The sequence below is a fragment of the Neolamprologus brichardi genome, chromosome 14 (genome assembly GCF_056152115.1).
Source record: "Neolamprologus brichardi isolate AB-2024 chromosome 14, ASM5615211v1, whole genome shotgun sequence".
NCBI classification, from domain to species: Eukaryota; Metazoa; Chordata; class Actinopteri; order Cichliformes; family Cichlidae; genus Neolamprologus; species Neolamprologus brichardi.
Genome location: NC_142117.1, coordinates 29,093,073 through 29,110,978, shown reverse-complemented (window position 1 = coordinate 29,110,978; position 17,906 = coordinate 29,093,073). Strand labels below are relative to the sequence as shown.

The 17,906-nt window shown below is 40.5% G+C and overlaps 1 protein-coding gene across 1 annotated transcript; it reads left to right on the top strand.

The window, feature by feature from the left end:
* Positions 1-207: 207 nt before the first annotated feature.
* On the top strand, positions 208-17,701 carry c2cd3 (C2 domain containing 3 centriole elongation regulator). The gene is made up of 33 exons (XM_006801496.3): positions 208-451; positions 1,616-1,885; positions 1,968-2,125; positions 2,273-2,451; positions 2,565-2,707; positions 2,786-2,918; positions 2,998-3,150; positions 3,241-3,385; positions 3,493-3,602; positions 3,712-3,915; positions 4,062-4,174; positions 4,274-4,392; positions 4,725-4,853; positions 4,958-5,404; positions 6,263-6,414; positions 6,862-7,105; positions 7,456-7,639; positions 7,726-7,909; positions 8,482-8,654; positions 8,740-8,875; positions 9,195-9,469; positions 9,967-10,047; positions 10,127-10,744; positions 10,824-11,168; positions 11,273-11,411; positions 11,491-11,555; positions 11,634-11,839; positions 11,931-12,061; positions 12,960-13,103; positions 13,182-13,372; positions 14,921-15,671; positions 16,416-16,524; positions 17,475-17,701. The coding sequence occupies exons 1-33, from the start codon at positions 400-402 to the stop codon at positions 17,610-17,612; spliced, it is 6,621 nt and encodes a 2,206-aa protein (XP_006801559.2). The 5' UTR covers positions 208-399; the 3' UTR covers positions 17,613-17,701.
* The last annotated feature ends 205 nt before the right edge of the window (positions 17,702-17,906 follow it).

The following is a 17,906-nucleotide window of genomic DNA, read 5'->3' as shown; positions in this document are numbered from 1 at the left end:
AATGTAAATGCTATAAATATAAGTGTTGTAAATCCTCCTTAATGGCGGTTATCATGCTGCTCAGTAATTGTGTAGTCGTAGTTTTCCACATTTTTATTATGAATGAATCTATTCAATAGCTCTCCAAAAAAAAAACAAACATCGCAGCAAAAATTAACTCACTTTCCCAGAATGCCTCTGTGAAAAGCAGCGGCAGCGGAAGCGGGGTAGTTCGTTGCTCGGGAACAGTTTTCCGCGCTGCTGTTTGTATTATGAGTGTCTGTGGGTGTGTGTGTGCCGCTCACTCAGCTGCGTTTAACGGATTATTAGTTGGCTGCAGAACGATAACATGCCTGCTAACGTCTCTGACTGTGCTTTGGCCTGGCTGTTAGTTACAGTCCATACTTACTGAGCTGAGGGATGAAGAGCAGAAAGCAGAGGTCCGCCAGAACTGCAGGCAGTAAAAAGAAAGGTAAACTCAGTTTAGCTAGCCGTTAGCTACTGTAACGTTACCGACAGCTGTCAGCCTCAGATTAGCTTCAAATGTTTACTTACTTATTAGTTACATTTCTCTATGTACTGTCTGTTTTGTATGCACTGTCTTTCGGTTTGTTTCGCCGGTCTTCACAAATCTCTTTTGTTTGTTTACGTGTAGCTCTAGCAGTCAACTTTATGCAACCTTTGTTTTTTGGTTTTGTCAAAATATGCTAAAGCTAAAGGCAAAGTATACAATCTCTCTTTAAAACTGTTTCTGTTTTCTTCCTTTTTCGTTTTTGTGGTGTTTATGCATAAACAAGACCGTATTGATTTCATAAGAGATACCAAAATACTCGCTAATACATGATAAGTTGTTGTAAGATTAAATGAGTAATCAGACCTTGAGAACGCTCACCGGTCACTATGTTAGGTACGCCTGTTTAGGCTGCTGCTGGTGGTGTAAGGCTGTGGGGATATTGTCTTGGCACACTTTGAACCCCTTAGTATGTATTTACTGAGAACTGTAAATAGAGCCTTCCTTTGTAATGTTGCTGGCCATGTCCATCCCTTTACTGAACACATTGTATCCATTTTTTGATGGGTACAATGTCACAAAGCTCAAATTGTCTAATGTTGGTTTCTTGAACATAGCAAAGAGTTCATTGTACACAACTAGCCTTCACAGTCATTAGATCTCAATCTAATAGAGCAATGGGCAATATAGAAGAACTTATAAAATATCCATTGAATGTATAAGCATTGGTGTTTTTTGCTGTAGATTTATTTAGGTCTGATTTAAATCTCTGCGGATCTATGTTGTAACATACGACCTAACCGAAAGCCCCATATAACCAGTTATATCCTGCTGAAGTTAGAACAGTATTGTCAGTGTGATTTTTAGTTTGGGTTAAAGTACCTTTGACAGTAAAATTTTCCCTCTTTAACCTAATATTTTTCATTCGCTTAAAGAAAAACATTAGGTAAAATCTTTCAGTACATGTTTTTCTTTCTAGAGGAAGGCTTGATATAATTTGTCATATCCAATCTGTTATATTTGTCCAATGTTTTTCAATTTAAAGGCAATAAAAGAAAATATAGGAAAACTGAACATCCCATTCTTTTTATTACTTTCTTTGTGTTTCCACTTTAACTCTTGCAGTCCCCAGTGATGTGTCCCCATCCACTAGTCTCCCACCTCTGGTCGAGGGCCAGCTCAGATGCTTCCTGAAGGTGACCATAGGCCGAGTTTTATGGACAGTTCACAAGCCACCATCTGCAACGTTCATCAGGCTGCGCTGGTGGGGAGAGTCGTCCGACGGTACACATTTCTTTCCCAGAGATGGATCACAGCTGGCACAGAAAACTATCAAGACCACAGCTCGCTTCCCCATCCGCTGTGGCCCAAAACAGTTCACCTCTTACCTTACAGGTAGTTAGGAGAGGTTGATGCTCTTGAGTTTGCTATGCTGCTTCAATTTCCTTTTAATCTGCATTATGCTGTTCATCAACAGATATGGGCTCTTTGGTGCTGGAGGTCCTAACTAAACCAGATCATCTGCCAGTTGCACGAGCTCAGGTCGCTGGCATCTCCCGCCTGTCACTATCACAGTCAATCAGTGGATTTTACACTCTTGTATCTCCAACGTCTGAAAAGCTGGGAGAGCTACAGGTGAGTGTAGACTTAAAATCATATTTACTTGCCAAGTGCTTATTTGGATCTGAGTATTATTGGCTGTATTGAAATTGGGCTTTGCTCACTCAGTTTGTGACATTGAGGACAGTCCACATCTAAGCGTTTTCTTACACCCCTCATCAGGTAGCTCTTAGTTTGGAGCCACTGACAGAAGCTTATGACAGCAGCGGCTCCGGTCCCCACACAGATCTCAGCACCGAGCGACGACAAGTCACCCCAATGACCGTGCCCTCACAGCACAGGTTGCTTTCAGCCGACAACAGGAAAGAATCAGCCGAGAGCAGTGGTGGAAACACACCAAGGTTTAGAGCTGAATTCAAACACCTGCACAGCATCTCATATCTTGGCATATGCAGTGCCATTTTTAAATCTGAGGACAGTGATCTTACTTTATTCATTGCTATAATATTTTCAGAGGGAAGGACCACTTATATTTCCAAAATGCACAGAGGGACAAAGAAGAGACGCTTGAAAATCAGATGCCAACAACAAACAGATCTCAGAACAGTCAAACAGCTGTGAATCCTTTAAATCAACCAACTAATGATATAATTTCAGGTTTGTTTAAGCATCCATGCATTATCAGTTTGCAGAAACGCATATCTATATTTTGAAATTTTATTCCTTTCATCTCAGTTATTCTCGACCGTGGAAACAAACTCAGAAATGCAATGGTGATATCAGCTTTGAAATCTGACACCGATAGTGCTGTGGCTCTGAAAGATACTCCACTGCCTCTACCAAAGGAAAACATCCAGCCTCTGCCAAAGTTAGTGTTGGAAAAAAAAATAGTGCTTCCTCTCTCTTACCAATTCACTTTCTGTAAGACTTTCTTCTTTTCCTTGCAGGCCCTTGTCTTCTCCTTCTGGGATGTTTCTTGAAAATATCCTTCACACTGATTTTACTCTGAAGCACTCTGATGATGTTACTGTAATCTCAGACAGTGGCTTGGACGGACCTGCTGACATAGACAACAGAGCTGTGGATCTGGTACTTGGCAGGTATCCATGTTTGAATTTATATCCAGATGCAGATGTACGATGTTGTATTTTTACTTAAAGTTTTCCCTTTTTTTTCTCTTTTCTTTAAAGCTCTACTTCTGCTTTTCCTCTCTGGGATGGACAAGGCTTCTGCCCTGATTCTCTGTCTGGTCACAGCAGTGTCTGTAGCGATAGCGAACTCAATGATCCACAGTATGATCAGAGCTTGCTGGAAAATCTGTTCTACAAAACTCCTGTAAGTAGATGACTTTTATATGGGTTTTTTGTTTGTTTTTTTTGGTAAAGTAAGCTTTGTCAGTTTAACTAATTTTCTAGTATAACTGAGTTTAGTCATTCTTTCAGATTACAGGTACCACATTAGCTGACACTGAGGAGGAGTGCCAAGGGATCGTGTCCTCAAGTAAAGATCAGCCAAAAAAGCTGACTGAGTCTGCACCCAAGATTAGTGAAGGGTGAGGGCCTTTACATATTCTTTTTAAGCCAGAGCTAGAGCTTCTTTCAGAGGCTCAGGTTGTTCTTAGATTGATGAAATGGTTGGGAACTGTGTTTTTCTATGTCCAGCCACAATTCAGAGAATCAGCGGTCAGGAGATGGTGGGAATATCCATTTTCTCCTGAGTGCAGAGCAGCTGACTTTGCTGAGTTCGGTGCGGCTGGCAAGAGTGACGATTGAGTCTCTGACTGTACCAGCTGGCAGCTCACCCACAACACCAAGAAAAACCTCAAATAAAGGAAAACCACTTCGGCCATTAATTGCCAGGAAATGGTTAGGAAAACATTTAAAATCTTGTTTATCATAATGCTAATAATGATAATAATAATAATGATAATAATGATGATGCAAATCACTGACTTTGTTATAAAAAATATGAACTTTTAGGGACAAAACCATATGTCATTTTCTTCTTTTAGTACATATTTTGTTGAGTATTCGTTCCCAGTGACTTCAAATCGACATGATCGCAGTAAGGCGAGCCGAGATGGGGAAGTGACCAGAGTTGTTTCCAGTAAAGTCACAGGAAGAGGTATGACCATTGAGAATCTGCTTTAATGAAATCATCCCAAGTGAAAAGTACTGCTTGTGCTGCTTCAGGTTTGTGACTGACAAACACTATGTTTTTTAGTGGTGAACTTCCATCATCTCTCTGTGTTTCCTGTCAACTTCAGTACAGCCACAGTTGAACAGTGGTGGAGAACTGATCTGATTTTCAAGATTTACTCACGAAAGAGTGACCAAAGGAAAGTAAGTATCTTCAGGCTGACTATTAGTAATTTGATTTTGTTAAAATTTGTCAATTATTTCATGATATGTGAGCTACTGTTTTTCTTGACAAAGGCTTTACATTATGATTATTTTTAATTAACTGGTTGTTTTGAAGTTAAAATATTTTTGACATACACATTTTCAGACAATAACACAAGTGTGATTAAAATATTGAAGAGTCTGTTATTGTATTTCTAACATGTTCTACAAACACATGGCTGTGATTCCATTAAATATAAAAAAAATCATTGCTGTTTTCTTTTAAATGCTCGGGTGTACTATGTATTAAATCACTATATCCTGTGTTGCAGCCTGTTGCCATTGGTAAGGCAATTCATCCATTGCGCAGTCTGCTGCAGAGCGAGCAGCTGAGTCAGTCTGTCGTGTTGCCTGTTCAGAGAGAAGGCAACAGTGAAACATGGGAGTTTGGACCTCTCAAGGCAATATATTTTTATTGGCTTGCTTCTTTTACTCAGGAAGTAATGTTTGGAAGTAACTGTCACGGAAGTAACTGTCACAGAAGTAATGTTGATATGTTTTGCAGGTTTCACTAGAACTTGGAGCACACAGTAAAGGTTTCTCCTCTGAAAAAAGTAAAATCAAGGTGACTTGGAGAGACATGTCACCGTCACAAAGTCCAGAGAGACAGGCGAGCCTCAGAAACCAGCATGCTACCAATGGCAGAGAGGAGTTACCGGCTAGTTCTTTTGAAGAAGCCAGGCTGAATGTTTGGACACCTCAGAGACCCTCCAGGGAACCTGCTCCTATTTCCGGCTATCAAACATCTCCCCCTAAATCGTGGCAGCAGGTGGAAGAGGAACCTGAGGTCCTGCTGCATGCCTTACTCATGGTACCAGATGGGAAGAACTTCAACTGTGGGCCTCTGCAGGCTCCGAATGTTTATTTGAACTGTAAACTGTTTTGGTGTGATGAGCCGGCAAGATCTGTGGTCAGCTGGGGTCAGGCAAACCCTACGTTTAACTTTGTTCAGGTAAGTGCTGCAGGTCCATTATTCTCACCATATTTAAAGTTTGCTGCCTGGCTTTGTACGTCATTGAGTCATTGGAATGATCTTATTTATGAAGGGAAATTACTATGATGTTTTTGCAAACTGAATCCACAAAACAAAAGACATAAAACTTATTTTTTCTCTTAAGTCTTTTTTCTGGATCTACAAAGAGTTTGCACAAAGCTGTTTTTTTGTAATAAAGGAGTATGTGGGAGCATTATGAGTTTTTTATTTTTGAGTGTTGTTTTAAAAGCTTTACATATTGTTACACATTTTTAATATTTTATTTATGTACCTGATACTGTGCTATTCTACAAGAAACTAGTAGTAAAATTAACATAAGAATAAATTAGCATAAACTAGCATTAGAAATTATTCTGTGGCTTCACAGAGTAGTGGTTTACCTGTTTGTCTATCATGGGAAAAATCCCTGGTTGGAGACCAGGAGGAGAAACAAATCCTCTTGGGGTTCCTTCAGTAAAGGCATCTGACATAAAAATCAAAGCATACATTAGTCTGTTTTACCTGACAGGCGTTTTGTTTATTTGTTTATTCCAGAAGTTACCAGATTTGGAAGCTGTTTGTTGCATCAATTAAAACTACATGGATGCAGCAAACAGACGCAAATGTAGTAGTAATAATAATAATAATAATAATAATAATAATAATAATAATAATAATTACTATTATTATTACTATTATTATTATATTTAAAACTGTTTTATGTTCCAGGCTTTAATCCTTTTTTTTAGTCTGGCATTTTTAGTTGTCGGGATCATTGATGATTTCTCAGTGACTGCAGGTTGATCTAAATACACTCTTTACATTTCTCTGTTTTAGGTGACACCTGTGGCCTTAACAGCTAAGCTGCTGGAGAGGATGAAGAATAATATGATGGTCATAGAAGTGTGGCAGAAGACTAGAAGCTCAGGGCAGGATCGACTCCTTGGCCTAGTTAAATTACCTCTTCATCAGTTCTACATGTCATTCAGGTAAGATAGGAAAACAATAATATAGGATAATTATGAAAAATTACAGCTGCTAGCTGGTCAGTTGACCATTTATTTGTTTGCAAAAAGTATCTCTGAGTTTTGACTGAAGGAATTAGTTAAATGTGAATGCTACACCATTTGTGCCTGGAAATTATATTTTGATGTTTAGTTTTTTTGACTGTTCATGTACCAACGCTTTGAGAACGTTATCCACTGATTAACAATTGTAATTGATGTTTAGCTGACAGTCCTATAAATTGTAATCACAATAATAATATCTGAGAGGGAAGAGCAGTGAAAACTTTTAGTATCCCAGGTTTACATACACCAAGAATGTATTGTAAAAGGCAGTTACCCTACATTCTAGTCACTAAGTGGATTCCTAAAATATATGACAAAGTATAGAACATACTAACATGTTTATTAAAATATGTCTGTCCCCTTCAGGGATTCAAAGATCACCCACCTCCTCCTGCAGGCACAGTACCCTGTTTTAGGGGTGGACTGCTACATGCCTGTCATTGATGTGTTCTCAGGGAGCTGTAAAGGAAACCTCAGGGTTGTTTTGGCTATGGGCCAATCAGAGCAGATCGTTTCCCTCCAGCGCACGAGAGATGAAGAATATGACTTGTTGCCTCATCTTGTGAGACCAGTTCATCTGCTTGATCATCATCCACATTCACAAACAAAGGTTGGTGTTACCATTGACTGCATAATACTTGTCAAATAGATTAGTCTGGCAGTTTTTTGGGTTTTTTTTAAAATAGAAAGTATAGAGAAAATTCCACTTTAAATATGTGCTGACACACAATTTACATTTGTCACTATTGAGTTTTTATGGAAACTCGCTGCAATGCTTTTTTTGTTGTTGTTTTTTGTTAATTTAGATTCTTAAAACCTCACAACTCATGAATGTGACTTGGTAGAATAAATATTCATGAAAACGTTAACACCAAACTTCAACACAACTTGTTTGTTCCCTTTCTTTCTCTAATGTGTTGGTATGAACACAAACAAACATTAACTGCTCTGCTCCCTCAGGTGACTGCAGCACATGTAGAATCTATGAGAGAGCATGTTTTTGTGGTAAGGGTGGAGAGGGTCAGTGGGATGACTCCTCTGCAGTCCACAGTGTGGGGTGAGGCAGACTGCTACATCCAGTACAGCTTCCCCTGTCAGGAGGGCAACTCTGCTGCAGACATGGACCAAAACCTCATAGAGAGCAGTAAGGCCACCTAATCATTTCAAATCTTCATCATAACATGTTTCTATTCCCTCTGAATCATTCCAAGCTTAATCACATCCCAACAGCTGTGAACCTGAAACCATTTCGTACCACCACAACGCTCTGTGTTCCTGACCCGGTGTTTGGTCACACAGAGACTCATGTGCTTCTGGCTCCTGAAGGAGTTCCTGTCCAGAGGCTGCTACTCAGCTCTCTCTCAAGTCAAGGTCTCAGCAGCGGTGGAGGCATCCAGTTTGAAGTGTGGTGCAGGTTTGTGGATGCTGTTATGTCATCCATGTATCATTTAAACTTTAATAAAATAATGAAATGATTTTTACCACAGTTAAAATGCTGATTATAAGCCTAGTATTTTTACCCCAGGAATGGTAATGTTTTGGTTTCCTGTTTGAGCTGACGTGCACTCTGTAAAAATAGGTTTTAAACTTTACTTAAAGTTTCATTAGGTACAAGGAGCACAGAAAACTTTATTTCCTTGGCAGATTTTGTAAATTTAGTTTCATTACATAAATCTAGTGCATTTTGTATGTTTTTAATCAGTGAGTATCACACTGTATCCTGTTAAGGAAGATACTTTATTTCTAAATGCTCAGTTGTGCATACGGTAATGATATACAGGTCTGCAGCATTACTCTTTAGTGTCTTTAGTGAAGTGATTCTCAAGCTGCATTTGTGTGTACAGACAACCAGGTGTAGTGGGGGCATGCCAGACAGAATTTTGAGATGCACTAACTTAAATCGGAATTTATGTGAAAGTAATCAGTCTTGATTGCAACTGGCTCAACTTGTTTTCTTTTTGTGATCAATGTAATGTCTCTCTGTAGATATTACTATCCAAATGTGAGAGATCAGCTCGTGGCCAGAGGAATGCTTCCGCTGTCCAAGCTGTGTGCCATGGTTACCATGCAGAGGCAAACTCCTGACGAGGCTCAGATGTTCTCTCTGCCCCTGATTCCCAGGACAGAGAGTCCCACAGTACACCAACCTCAGCCTTCAGGTATACACACATAATTATGCACGCATGCTAATAGGAATATATAGATACAGGCAGTATCTGACTGTTATTGCTTTTGTTTTTGTAGGACTGTTAGATGTTTGCATTCGATACAAGCACAGGCCTGAGAGACCTGAAGGACACACTGGAAGAGGAGCTGCCTCTCGAGTTGTGACACTCGTGGTTCAAGTGCACAGAGCATGTGGTCTGAAGGCTGCCGCAAGGTACATCACTATTACTGACCTCCGGACAATTTGCCTTTTTTATTTCATCTATGTATGATAAGGCTCATTAATTAGAACAGATTTTCTGAACACCTGCTCGCTTTGATAAAAATATTTGGGTTAGGATGTAGGATTAAGAGCTGATGATGTGCACCAAATCTACAGTTGTTGAGACTCTGCTGTTTTATTTTTGTTCATTCTGAGATTGGTGGCAAATTTCATCTGATCAAAATAAAAGTATTCGCTCATTTCTTCTTTATATGTATTGAAACCATAATGCCCAAATTAGTATTTAGAAATACTGCCTCTGCTATTTCAGGATATTATCAGAACAAGATGAGAGGTTCAGCTACTTTGTCGGCGTTGGTTTGAACACTTTCATCACAGTCCAGCTTTCTTTCTTGCCCGAGAGTGAAAGGAGGTGCACCCGCACAGCAGCAAAGACTTTCTGCCCCGAGTTCGACCACCACATGGAGGTGTCCTGTGATCTGCTTGCTCAGACCAGCAGCGGAGAAACCTTCAGCCTTGCTGAGCAGCTGGAACAGGCTTCTGCTGTCTTCACTGTGTGGAACCGAGACAATCGTAAAAGTTTAAGTGAGCTCAGTGCACTCTTTGTGAAATGAGGTTACTCTTACATTTAACTTGCCTAAAGTATATTATGTTACAGTTTTCTGATTATGTTTAACTTGAGACCATTAATCATTTATTTTACTTTTTATTTATCTTTTCTTTACCCATCAGTGGAGCCTTAAAGAAATTGTCATAGTTTTTTTTTTTTTTTAATATTATATCATATACACCTGTGTAATAACTGACTGATCTAGATATTAAGAATCGTCATGAATATTAGCCCTAGTTTGTAAATATTTTTCGTTATACACCATTTAACAGTGAGATCAGTGCGTTGGAAAAGTCTGTAAAAGAGCTGATCCAGGATGGGACATTAGAGGATACCTTTGCTTTTTGGCAGCATAATGTCAAGTTTTAAAAAAAAAACATGTATTTGAAATTTTTGAAACATTATTGTGTAAAAACTTTATTAGCAGTATTTGTTTCTAATATTTATTTTGTCCTTTTTTTTTCTTTTGTAGGTGTGAACGTTTCCAAATCTAAAGATTTAATGTTGGGGACTGTGAAAATACCTCTGTCTGAGCTCATCAACAAAAGAACAGGTATGTTGGGCTTAAAATAGTTAAAGCAGTTATTTTTTGTTAAGACTTTGTCAGAGTGTTTCTTTTTCCACATGTGTAGGTATTTCTGGCTGGTTTGGAGTTTATATAAGTCGTGAAGCAAGTTCTTCTCAGCATCAGCACATCTTGGTCGGAGGCCTAGAGCTTTCCATTAGCTTCGCTCACCACTCTGATAGAGAAAGGGTCATTAAAGCTGCTCAGGGTTTAGGCTGGGAAAATACCCTGACTGACAGTTCCATGATGCAGGATGAAGAAGAACTGTTTGAAGAGAGCATGAGAAAACTCTCGCTGACCTTTACCATGCCTAGAGTGTGGCTACCCATCCACTGTTTGCTGCTACCTGGGCACAGTGAGCTGCTGCGCTCCACCTACTGCTACATCAGGTACAAGTTCTATGACCGAGACGCCTTCTGTTCTCACCTGAAACACCCATCTGCTGATGAAGGCGCAGGGGAAGACCAGGCCACAGTGAGTTTTGAAGGAAGTAGGACTGTTGAACTGAGACGTACGCAGCCTTTAATGTGGTATCTACGGGAGGAGAAGCTGGAGGTGCAGGTGTGGGTTGCCTTTAAGAAAAATAAAACCAGAAGGCCCAGTGACACAGACCGACTGGTGGGCTCAGCATTCGTCGATCTGTCCTCGCTTGCAAAGACTTCCAAGCAGAAGCTGACGCTAAGTGGTATGAAATAACTACTCAGCAATGCTTTAGTAAAATCGTCTCCATATTTCAGAGTGTAATAAATTTTGTATTTTCACAGGAGTGTACCCTCTGTTCAGGCGCTCAGCAGCAGATCTACAAGGAGCAGCTCTCAGGGTACACATCACCTTGACAGGCGGTTCAGATCCAGGAGAAATACCTGCTGGAGCTGAGACTCAGGTGGACTCTGACAGTCAGGAAGAACTGGTATCAGAGGACATGGAAGAAAGAGATCAAGTCCTTTCTCCATCTACACTCAGAAAATCATCAGCACAGAGCAAACACAAGTATAAATCCTCCAGAGCCACTCCAGACATCTCATCTGTGCAGCACACGGAACAGAGTACAGATGAATCTTTCCCTGTGACAGTCACAGTGGATCGGGCCATGCACCTGAACCTGAAAGGTGTGACCTGATGTCTTGTGCCTTTTTTTTTCTTAAAAAAAAAAAGCAAAACCGATACAAAACGTACAATTCACTTACAACAACATGTTTGTCTTTTCCATCAGGCTGTCCCCTCGCAGAACGCAGTGAAGGGATGCCATGTTGCTGTGTTTCATACGCCACTGCTGACTCTGCTGAACCAGTGTCCACGGCTGTGATAGCTAACACAGACTCCCCTGTGTGGGACCATCAGCACGAGTGCAGGTTGAATAACTTCACAGACCTCAACTTAAATAACTTACTGATCAAACAAGAGGCTAATGTGTTTGTTTCAAATTTCCAGGCTATCAAAGCAGCTCCTGGTTGATCCACAACAATCCCTTGTGTTTAAAGTCTGGCATAAAGGAGGTACAGGAGCTGTTTCACCCCGTTGTTTGTGTTGTCTTTGATGTATTAATTTATTCATGGTTCATTTTGCTTCCATAGAGCTGGACAGGGTGATTGGATTTGCCTCTGTAGACCTGTCCCCTTTAGTCTGTGGCTTCCCATCAGTGTGCGGTTGGTACAACATCACAGACTTTGGCGGCCAGTGTCACGGCCAGCTTAAAGTGTCCATCACTCCACTGAAGGGGGTCCAAGATTTACGCTGGCAGAGACTATCTGTGAGTGAAGAAGCTGCCAAAAACTCATTGGTGAGAGAACTCAGACTGCTTGAACAGATTTTTTTTACACTTGATGGCTTTCTCAAAATTTGAAACAAACCAGAAGGTGTTTGTCTGGCAGGGTTTGTTCCAGTCCTTTCCTCTCAGCTACCAGACTACAGCCACATACAGCAGCTTTCCCTCTCACATCAGCAGGTTCCCTGAGCAGAAGATCTCATCACCCGACCACACGGACAGGCTGTTCTCTGAAAGGTTTTTATTCACACCATGGTTGTGCCGATCATCTGTTAGAATATCTGCAGCCAGTAAGGCAATGGAAGATGTTCATCAGCTGTGTTTCATCATTTTTGTGGTCCTTATTCCTGAGATCCAGTCTCATAAATGTGTATCACTTAGTTTAGACATATTGAGGACTGAAAAACGTTAGGGCAGGTTTTTGTATATCTACAGTAAGTAAGTAAGCCTTAAGCCTCCCCTCATTTCTTTGTATTTTGTCATGAAAATCAGAAATATGTGCAGCGATTTGTTGAAATCTGGAAACAAACAATTAAGCATTTAGGCAAAAAAAACAGTTTTAACATTGGTGACACAGTTTAGTTTAGTTTCCACTTCTTGTGTAATTTGGCATTAAGAATACCTTAAGCATAGCAGAGGAAGATGATCCATTTTGGTGACCCTTAAAGATGGCAGCAAAAAGAAGGAAAAAATTCATAGGTCAGTGTTAAGTGGCTGGACAAATAAAAATAAAAAAACACTTTTCTCTGAAAATGATATGGACTGAAAATGATTTTAAAGCAGCCAATGTCCTCCAAAAACCTTCAGAAAGCCTGGAGAACTATTGCACAAGACCACTTCAAAAAATTACAAGCCTGAACCCTTTGGAAACAAAATATAAATAAATGAGTGTGGCGTAAGTACTGTGTATAATACTGTGTTTGTGCAATGGGGATTAATTTGTTTTCCTGTCACAAAATGTCAACAAAACAAAAGAACACAAGCATCTGCTATCAGATTATTTTAAACATTGGTATTGGCACAGAACTGGTGCTTTGCAGAACCGGTCCTTCATTTGCACAGTTTTATTCATTGCCACGTGCTACAATATAAAGTCTGCAACTGTATTTATCTGTTATTGTAATGACTGCTGCAGGTCCAGTGAGAGTGACCGTCATTCTGAGCACATGGACAATGTACGGCTGTACCATCAAAGTCTGCATGAGCAAACAGCGTCTCAGTCCTTTCACAGCAGTAGTGCAGGTGACATCAATCCTTCCAGCTCTATCCTGGCACTCAGGTACCAGTTTATGGACACTGCATTGTTTAACCATTTCTATGACTGATGCAGAGCCTGAGCTTTGTTTCTTTTTTACAGGAAAAAACTGAGCGAGCTTGACAACATTCAGAAATATTTCAGCCGCAAACTTTCAACTCCTACATTCCCACCTATGCCAGAGCAGGAAAGTCACAATAAACATGAGAAACGGAGGGACTCGGAGTACATCTCATCTCAGCTTCTACTAAAGTCAAACCAGTTAGTCGGAGAAGTCCACAACATCATCAGTGGTGAGTTCATCCATTTACTGCTAAGATCCTAGAGGACGTTGTGGTCAACCAGTTAACTGCTGCTCTGGATCAGCACAGCATTCTTGACCACTTTCAATCAGGTTTTTGTAGATTTCATTGAATTGAAACGGCTCTTCTGAGAGTATCACAACAAGGGAAACTTCTCTGCTGCTCAGGTTGGACCTTACCTCAGTTTTTGATACAGCTGAACGTTTCATTCTGCTTAATAGGCTGAAGTGCTAGGTTGGTCTATCAGTATCTGGTTGGAGTGATTCTCTTCATACCTGTCTGACAGATTATTTTCTGCAGCTACTTCGAAGCACAGATCTCCCCCTTATCCAGTTCATTTTGGTGTACCTCAAGGTTTCTGTTTTGGGGCCTCTGCTGTTTTTATTGTATTTGCTCCCCCTTGGGCACATTCTGTCAACCTTTAAGGGCATCTCTTATCTCTGCTCTGCAGATAATTGGTTCTACACCTCGTTTCGCCCAAATGAAATGTCTAAACTTTGCAGTTTATTGAAGTGCCTGGACACTGTTAAACAGTGGATGGCAGGCTCTCTTCAGCTAAATCAAGAGAAAAATGAAATAATTAGAAAAATGCATGTCTGGGATAAAGGAGACACTTGGACCTCTTGGTTCTTTGGCAAACTTGGAGAGCTTTTCACAGACAGACACCAGGTTATACCGGAGGGCTTCTACTAACATATGTCTATGGCAGGCCCCTGAGGTTCTGTGACCAGGGCCTGCTGATGGTGCCCAATACTAAGCTGAAAAGAAAAGGAGACAGATCCTTCTGTTTAGTGGCCCACAGACTCAAGACGTAAGATTGGTGGACTCTTTTAAAAGCCAGTTAAAAACAAATCTTTTTAAATCTGCTTTTTATTAATTTCTCTTGTTTTGCTTTTTTTTGCATAGTTGGCAGAGTTGGTAGAGCAGGTCACCTCCTAACCAGAAGGTTGGTGGTTCGATCCTAGTCTGCTCCAGTCTGCATGCCAAATATCCTTGGGCAAGATACTAACCCCAGGTTGCTCTCCAATGCATCCATTGGAGTGTGAATGTGTGTATGAATGTTAGACAGAACTAAAAAACTTAAGAAAAGAGAAAAGTGATTGGGTGAATGAACGAGTTGTGTAAAGTGCTTTGAGTACTCAGAATAGAAAAGCCCTATATAAGAACCAGTCCATTTATTATAATAATAATAATAATGGATTGCATTTATATAGCACTTTTCGGGGCCCTCAAAGCTCTTTACAATTCCACTATTCATTCACTCTCACATTCACACACTGGTGGAGGCAAGCTACAGTTGTAGCCACAGCTGCCCTGGGGCAGACTGACAGTCTCCTGCTGCTTGTTATTTAAATGAGCTCATTGTACAGTTTTTCAAATATCCCATTATATTTATTTTATATGCAAATTACATTAATGTTATTAACTTCTTCTGTGTGAGCCAGACAAAACTAAAAAGATTCAGCTCTGGGTTTAGACACATGTTGCATGCATGTGCATTTCTCAAACCCTTCAAACTTTGTCTGTCTCTTTACACAGGTCTACAACGACACCGCTTGGAAACAATTCCTTCAAACCCACAGAGTAGCTCAACAGTGTCACCTGTTGGAGACAGCAATACACAAGCCATCACTGAGAGATCGCCCAGTCCTCACAGAGTTTCACATTGTTCCCCAGAAGTCACGTCTCCTCTGCCATTTACACCAGCAGAAGTGTCTGAGGACCTCACAGACTCTGAGCCTGAGGAAGAAAAGGACAGACGAAGTGGCGAGGCTAATATGACTGAGAGTGATGAAGAAGAAACTGGTTGCAGAGAGGAAGAGGACGATGATGTGGATGAGCAGACAGATGAGGATTATGAGGAGGTTGTAGTGAAGCTGAGGCCTTTAAATGAGATGACCTCATTAACAGACAAAACCAGTCCCTGGACCAGCATCTTGTCAGATCCTGAATTGGCCTCTCTGGAGAGCCTGGAGGGACCAGAGCACCTGGACCTAAGTGAAGATGAGGGCAAGAAGAAACTGTTGGTAGATATGGAATCGGGTCACCCCAGTGGGAAGCACAGGGAAGAGGAAAGTGAAGACCACTGCAGCTTAAATGGTTCCACAGGAGATGCCTCAGATCTGGAGAGAGGTGATGAAACGTTGCAACATGCTAGAGATGAAAGACAACAACAAGAACTAAATAGCCCTAACAAGAGGTCACATGACACAGATTCATCACCAGCCAAACAGCACACCACAGACACCCACAGTGTTTCCGCCTCCTCAGACGAGCCACACCTCCAACGGTATCCTTAAATGTGTTTCGTGATTCATTTGTGGCCGTTAGGTTATGCTGTTGGTTTTTGCTTTTCTGAGCCAGTTCAAATCAGTGATTCATTATAAAACTTGTTTTAGGTGTGTAAATGCTTCATCTTGTGTGGCGTCTTTAGGGTTTTATTTCAACATTCATCTCAACAATCTAGACATAAGGAGACTGACAGGTGGAAGTGCGAAAACGTTCCTGCTGAGCAGGCTGAACATAAACTCACACACACTAAATCCCATGTGGTTGCTCACAGTCTGTGTAATAATGAATAATAATAATGGATTGGATTTATATAGCACTTTCAAGGCACCCAAAGCGCTTTACAATGCCACTATTCATTCACTCTCACATTCACACACTGGTGGAGGCAGCTACAGTTGTAGCCACAGCTGCCCTGGGGCAGACTGACAGAAGCGAGGCTGCCATATTGCACCATCGGCCCCTCTGGCCAACACCAGTAGGCGGTAGGTGAAGTGTCTTGCCCAAGGAGACAACGACCAGGACAGAGAGCCCGGGGATCGAACTGGCGACCTTCCGGTTACAGATGTGGGAAAACTTAATATAGTTTTCCCGTGGAGGTCAAACAGATATTTGTTTTGTTTTGTTTTTCTGAACATTTACTTTCATGTTTTTGGGGAGTGTTTAAACACAGTTCCCCTCCTCTTCAGTTGTAACTGCCTCAAAACACACTGAGAATGTGTTTTCTTTAACTTTATCCATTAAGCTCTGTTCCTGCAGAGGTTCTAAACTTCTTCCTCCCCTCCCACCAACTGGAGGCGTCGATGAGAGCTATACGTTTAGCACCCACGTTCTCCCAGGCATCCAGCAACCTGGTGAGTGTTTGTCCACGGGCAGTGCTTTTGGCCGTCACGCCTGCTTATATGTTCACTCTCTCCACTCCTGTTACTTTTACATTGGTGTTAGACATTAACCTTTACCTTTGATGTATCTATTCATGTTTGCATAATTTAATGGTTTTGCAAATATACTTGCCCAGCCTTCTGTAAACACAGTGTTATGAATAATCTTTCACATGATTTGTGATGTGCGTGACGCCAGACTGACATTTGGTGTAATTTAACACTCAGTTCTGCAGCACTAACAGGTTGACTTCCACTGATGGATCTCTCTTCTAATGTAATTGATCATTTTAATGCAATTTAAAACAAACAAAAATTATAAATCAAATACAGCTTTATTGTCAAAAACCATATGTACATTCCATACACAGGAATTTGAAATTGAAACGGTCCCACGGCCCTCAGTGTACACTAAAACAATATAAAGATAAAAATAAAATAAAAGTCTTATATACAACACAATATAATACTGCAGTACAATACAATAAGATGCTGTCACATGCAAAAAAAAAAAAAAAGAATCAATGGAGATGATTGTCACTCCTGTTTATTAATTTTACAACTTTTTGAAGAGCGCAATAAAACAGAGAAGTTGAGAGTTAGAACTTATTTGGAGAGGTGGTGTGACTGTTGGCACCACCTCTCCTGCCTGCATGATGACGAGACCTTTCAAAAAACTAGTTCAGGCATGCCATTTGTTGCTGATACATGTAGCTGACAGTCTCACAACATGAAGGTTAACCAAACAAAGGTTTGCTGTGTGTGAATTGTGAGTCATGTAATCACAAAAAAAGTTTCAGATTAATTAACTTGTTTGTCTTCAGCCTCGCCTGCAACTAAGCTGTCTTGGTACACTGTGTACTTGCAGTTCAGAACTTGTGTTTTTTTTTTGTTTTTTTTTAACTTTAACGCTTTGTTTTCAGGACCAGAACTCATCGGTTCACAGCGCCCCACCTCCCAGAGGCCCTCGGCAGCGTCCCAACATGTCGCCGTCATCCATGAAGAAAGAGACGGAGAGAATAGCAAAAATTTTTGCAGCTCACTTTGATGAGACTAATTAGAGACGTTTGGTTTCAGCCTGCAACAATAATCATGTATATTAAATGTAACATGTTGTATTTTTATAAATAAATATTAACCATTTTCACTACTGAAGTTTTTTGTTGTTGTTGTTGTTTTTTAAATGTTTTATTGAAGCTGAATGTCTGCACGGCTGGTGGCCACAAGTTTTGGTGATGTAACTGTTTCAGGTTCTCTCCTGAATAAGACAGCTGTGTATGTTAATTTCATGTTTTTGGGTTTCCCATCATGTTGATTTGTAAAGAAATAAAACATTGAAGTTCAGTTTAAAAATG

What these genes read in the sequence shown, in the direction of transcription:
- c2cd3 (XM_006801496.3), top strand. Translation starts at nt 400, where the DNA reads ATGAAGAGCAGAAAGCAGAGGTCCGCCAGAACTGCAGGCAGTAAAAAG. An exon ending in GTTCACCTCTTACCTTACAG is followed by an intron (nt 1,886 to 1,967) that starts GTAGTTAGGAGA and finishes GTTCATCAACAG; the next exon opens with ATATGGGCTCTTTGGTGCTG. An exon ending in CAGTTCTACATGTCATTCAG is followed by an intron (nt 6,415 to 6,861) that starts GTAAGATAGGAA and finishes TGTCCCCTTCAG; the next exon opens with GGATTCAAAGATCACCCACC.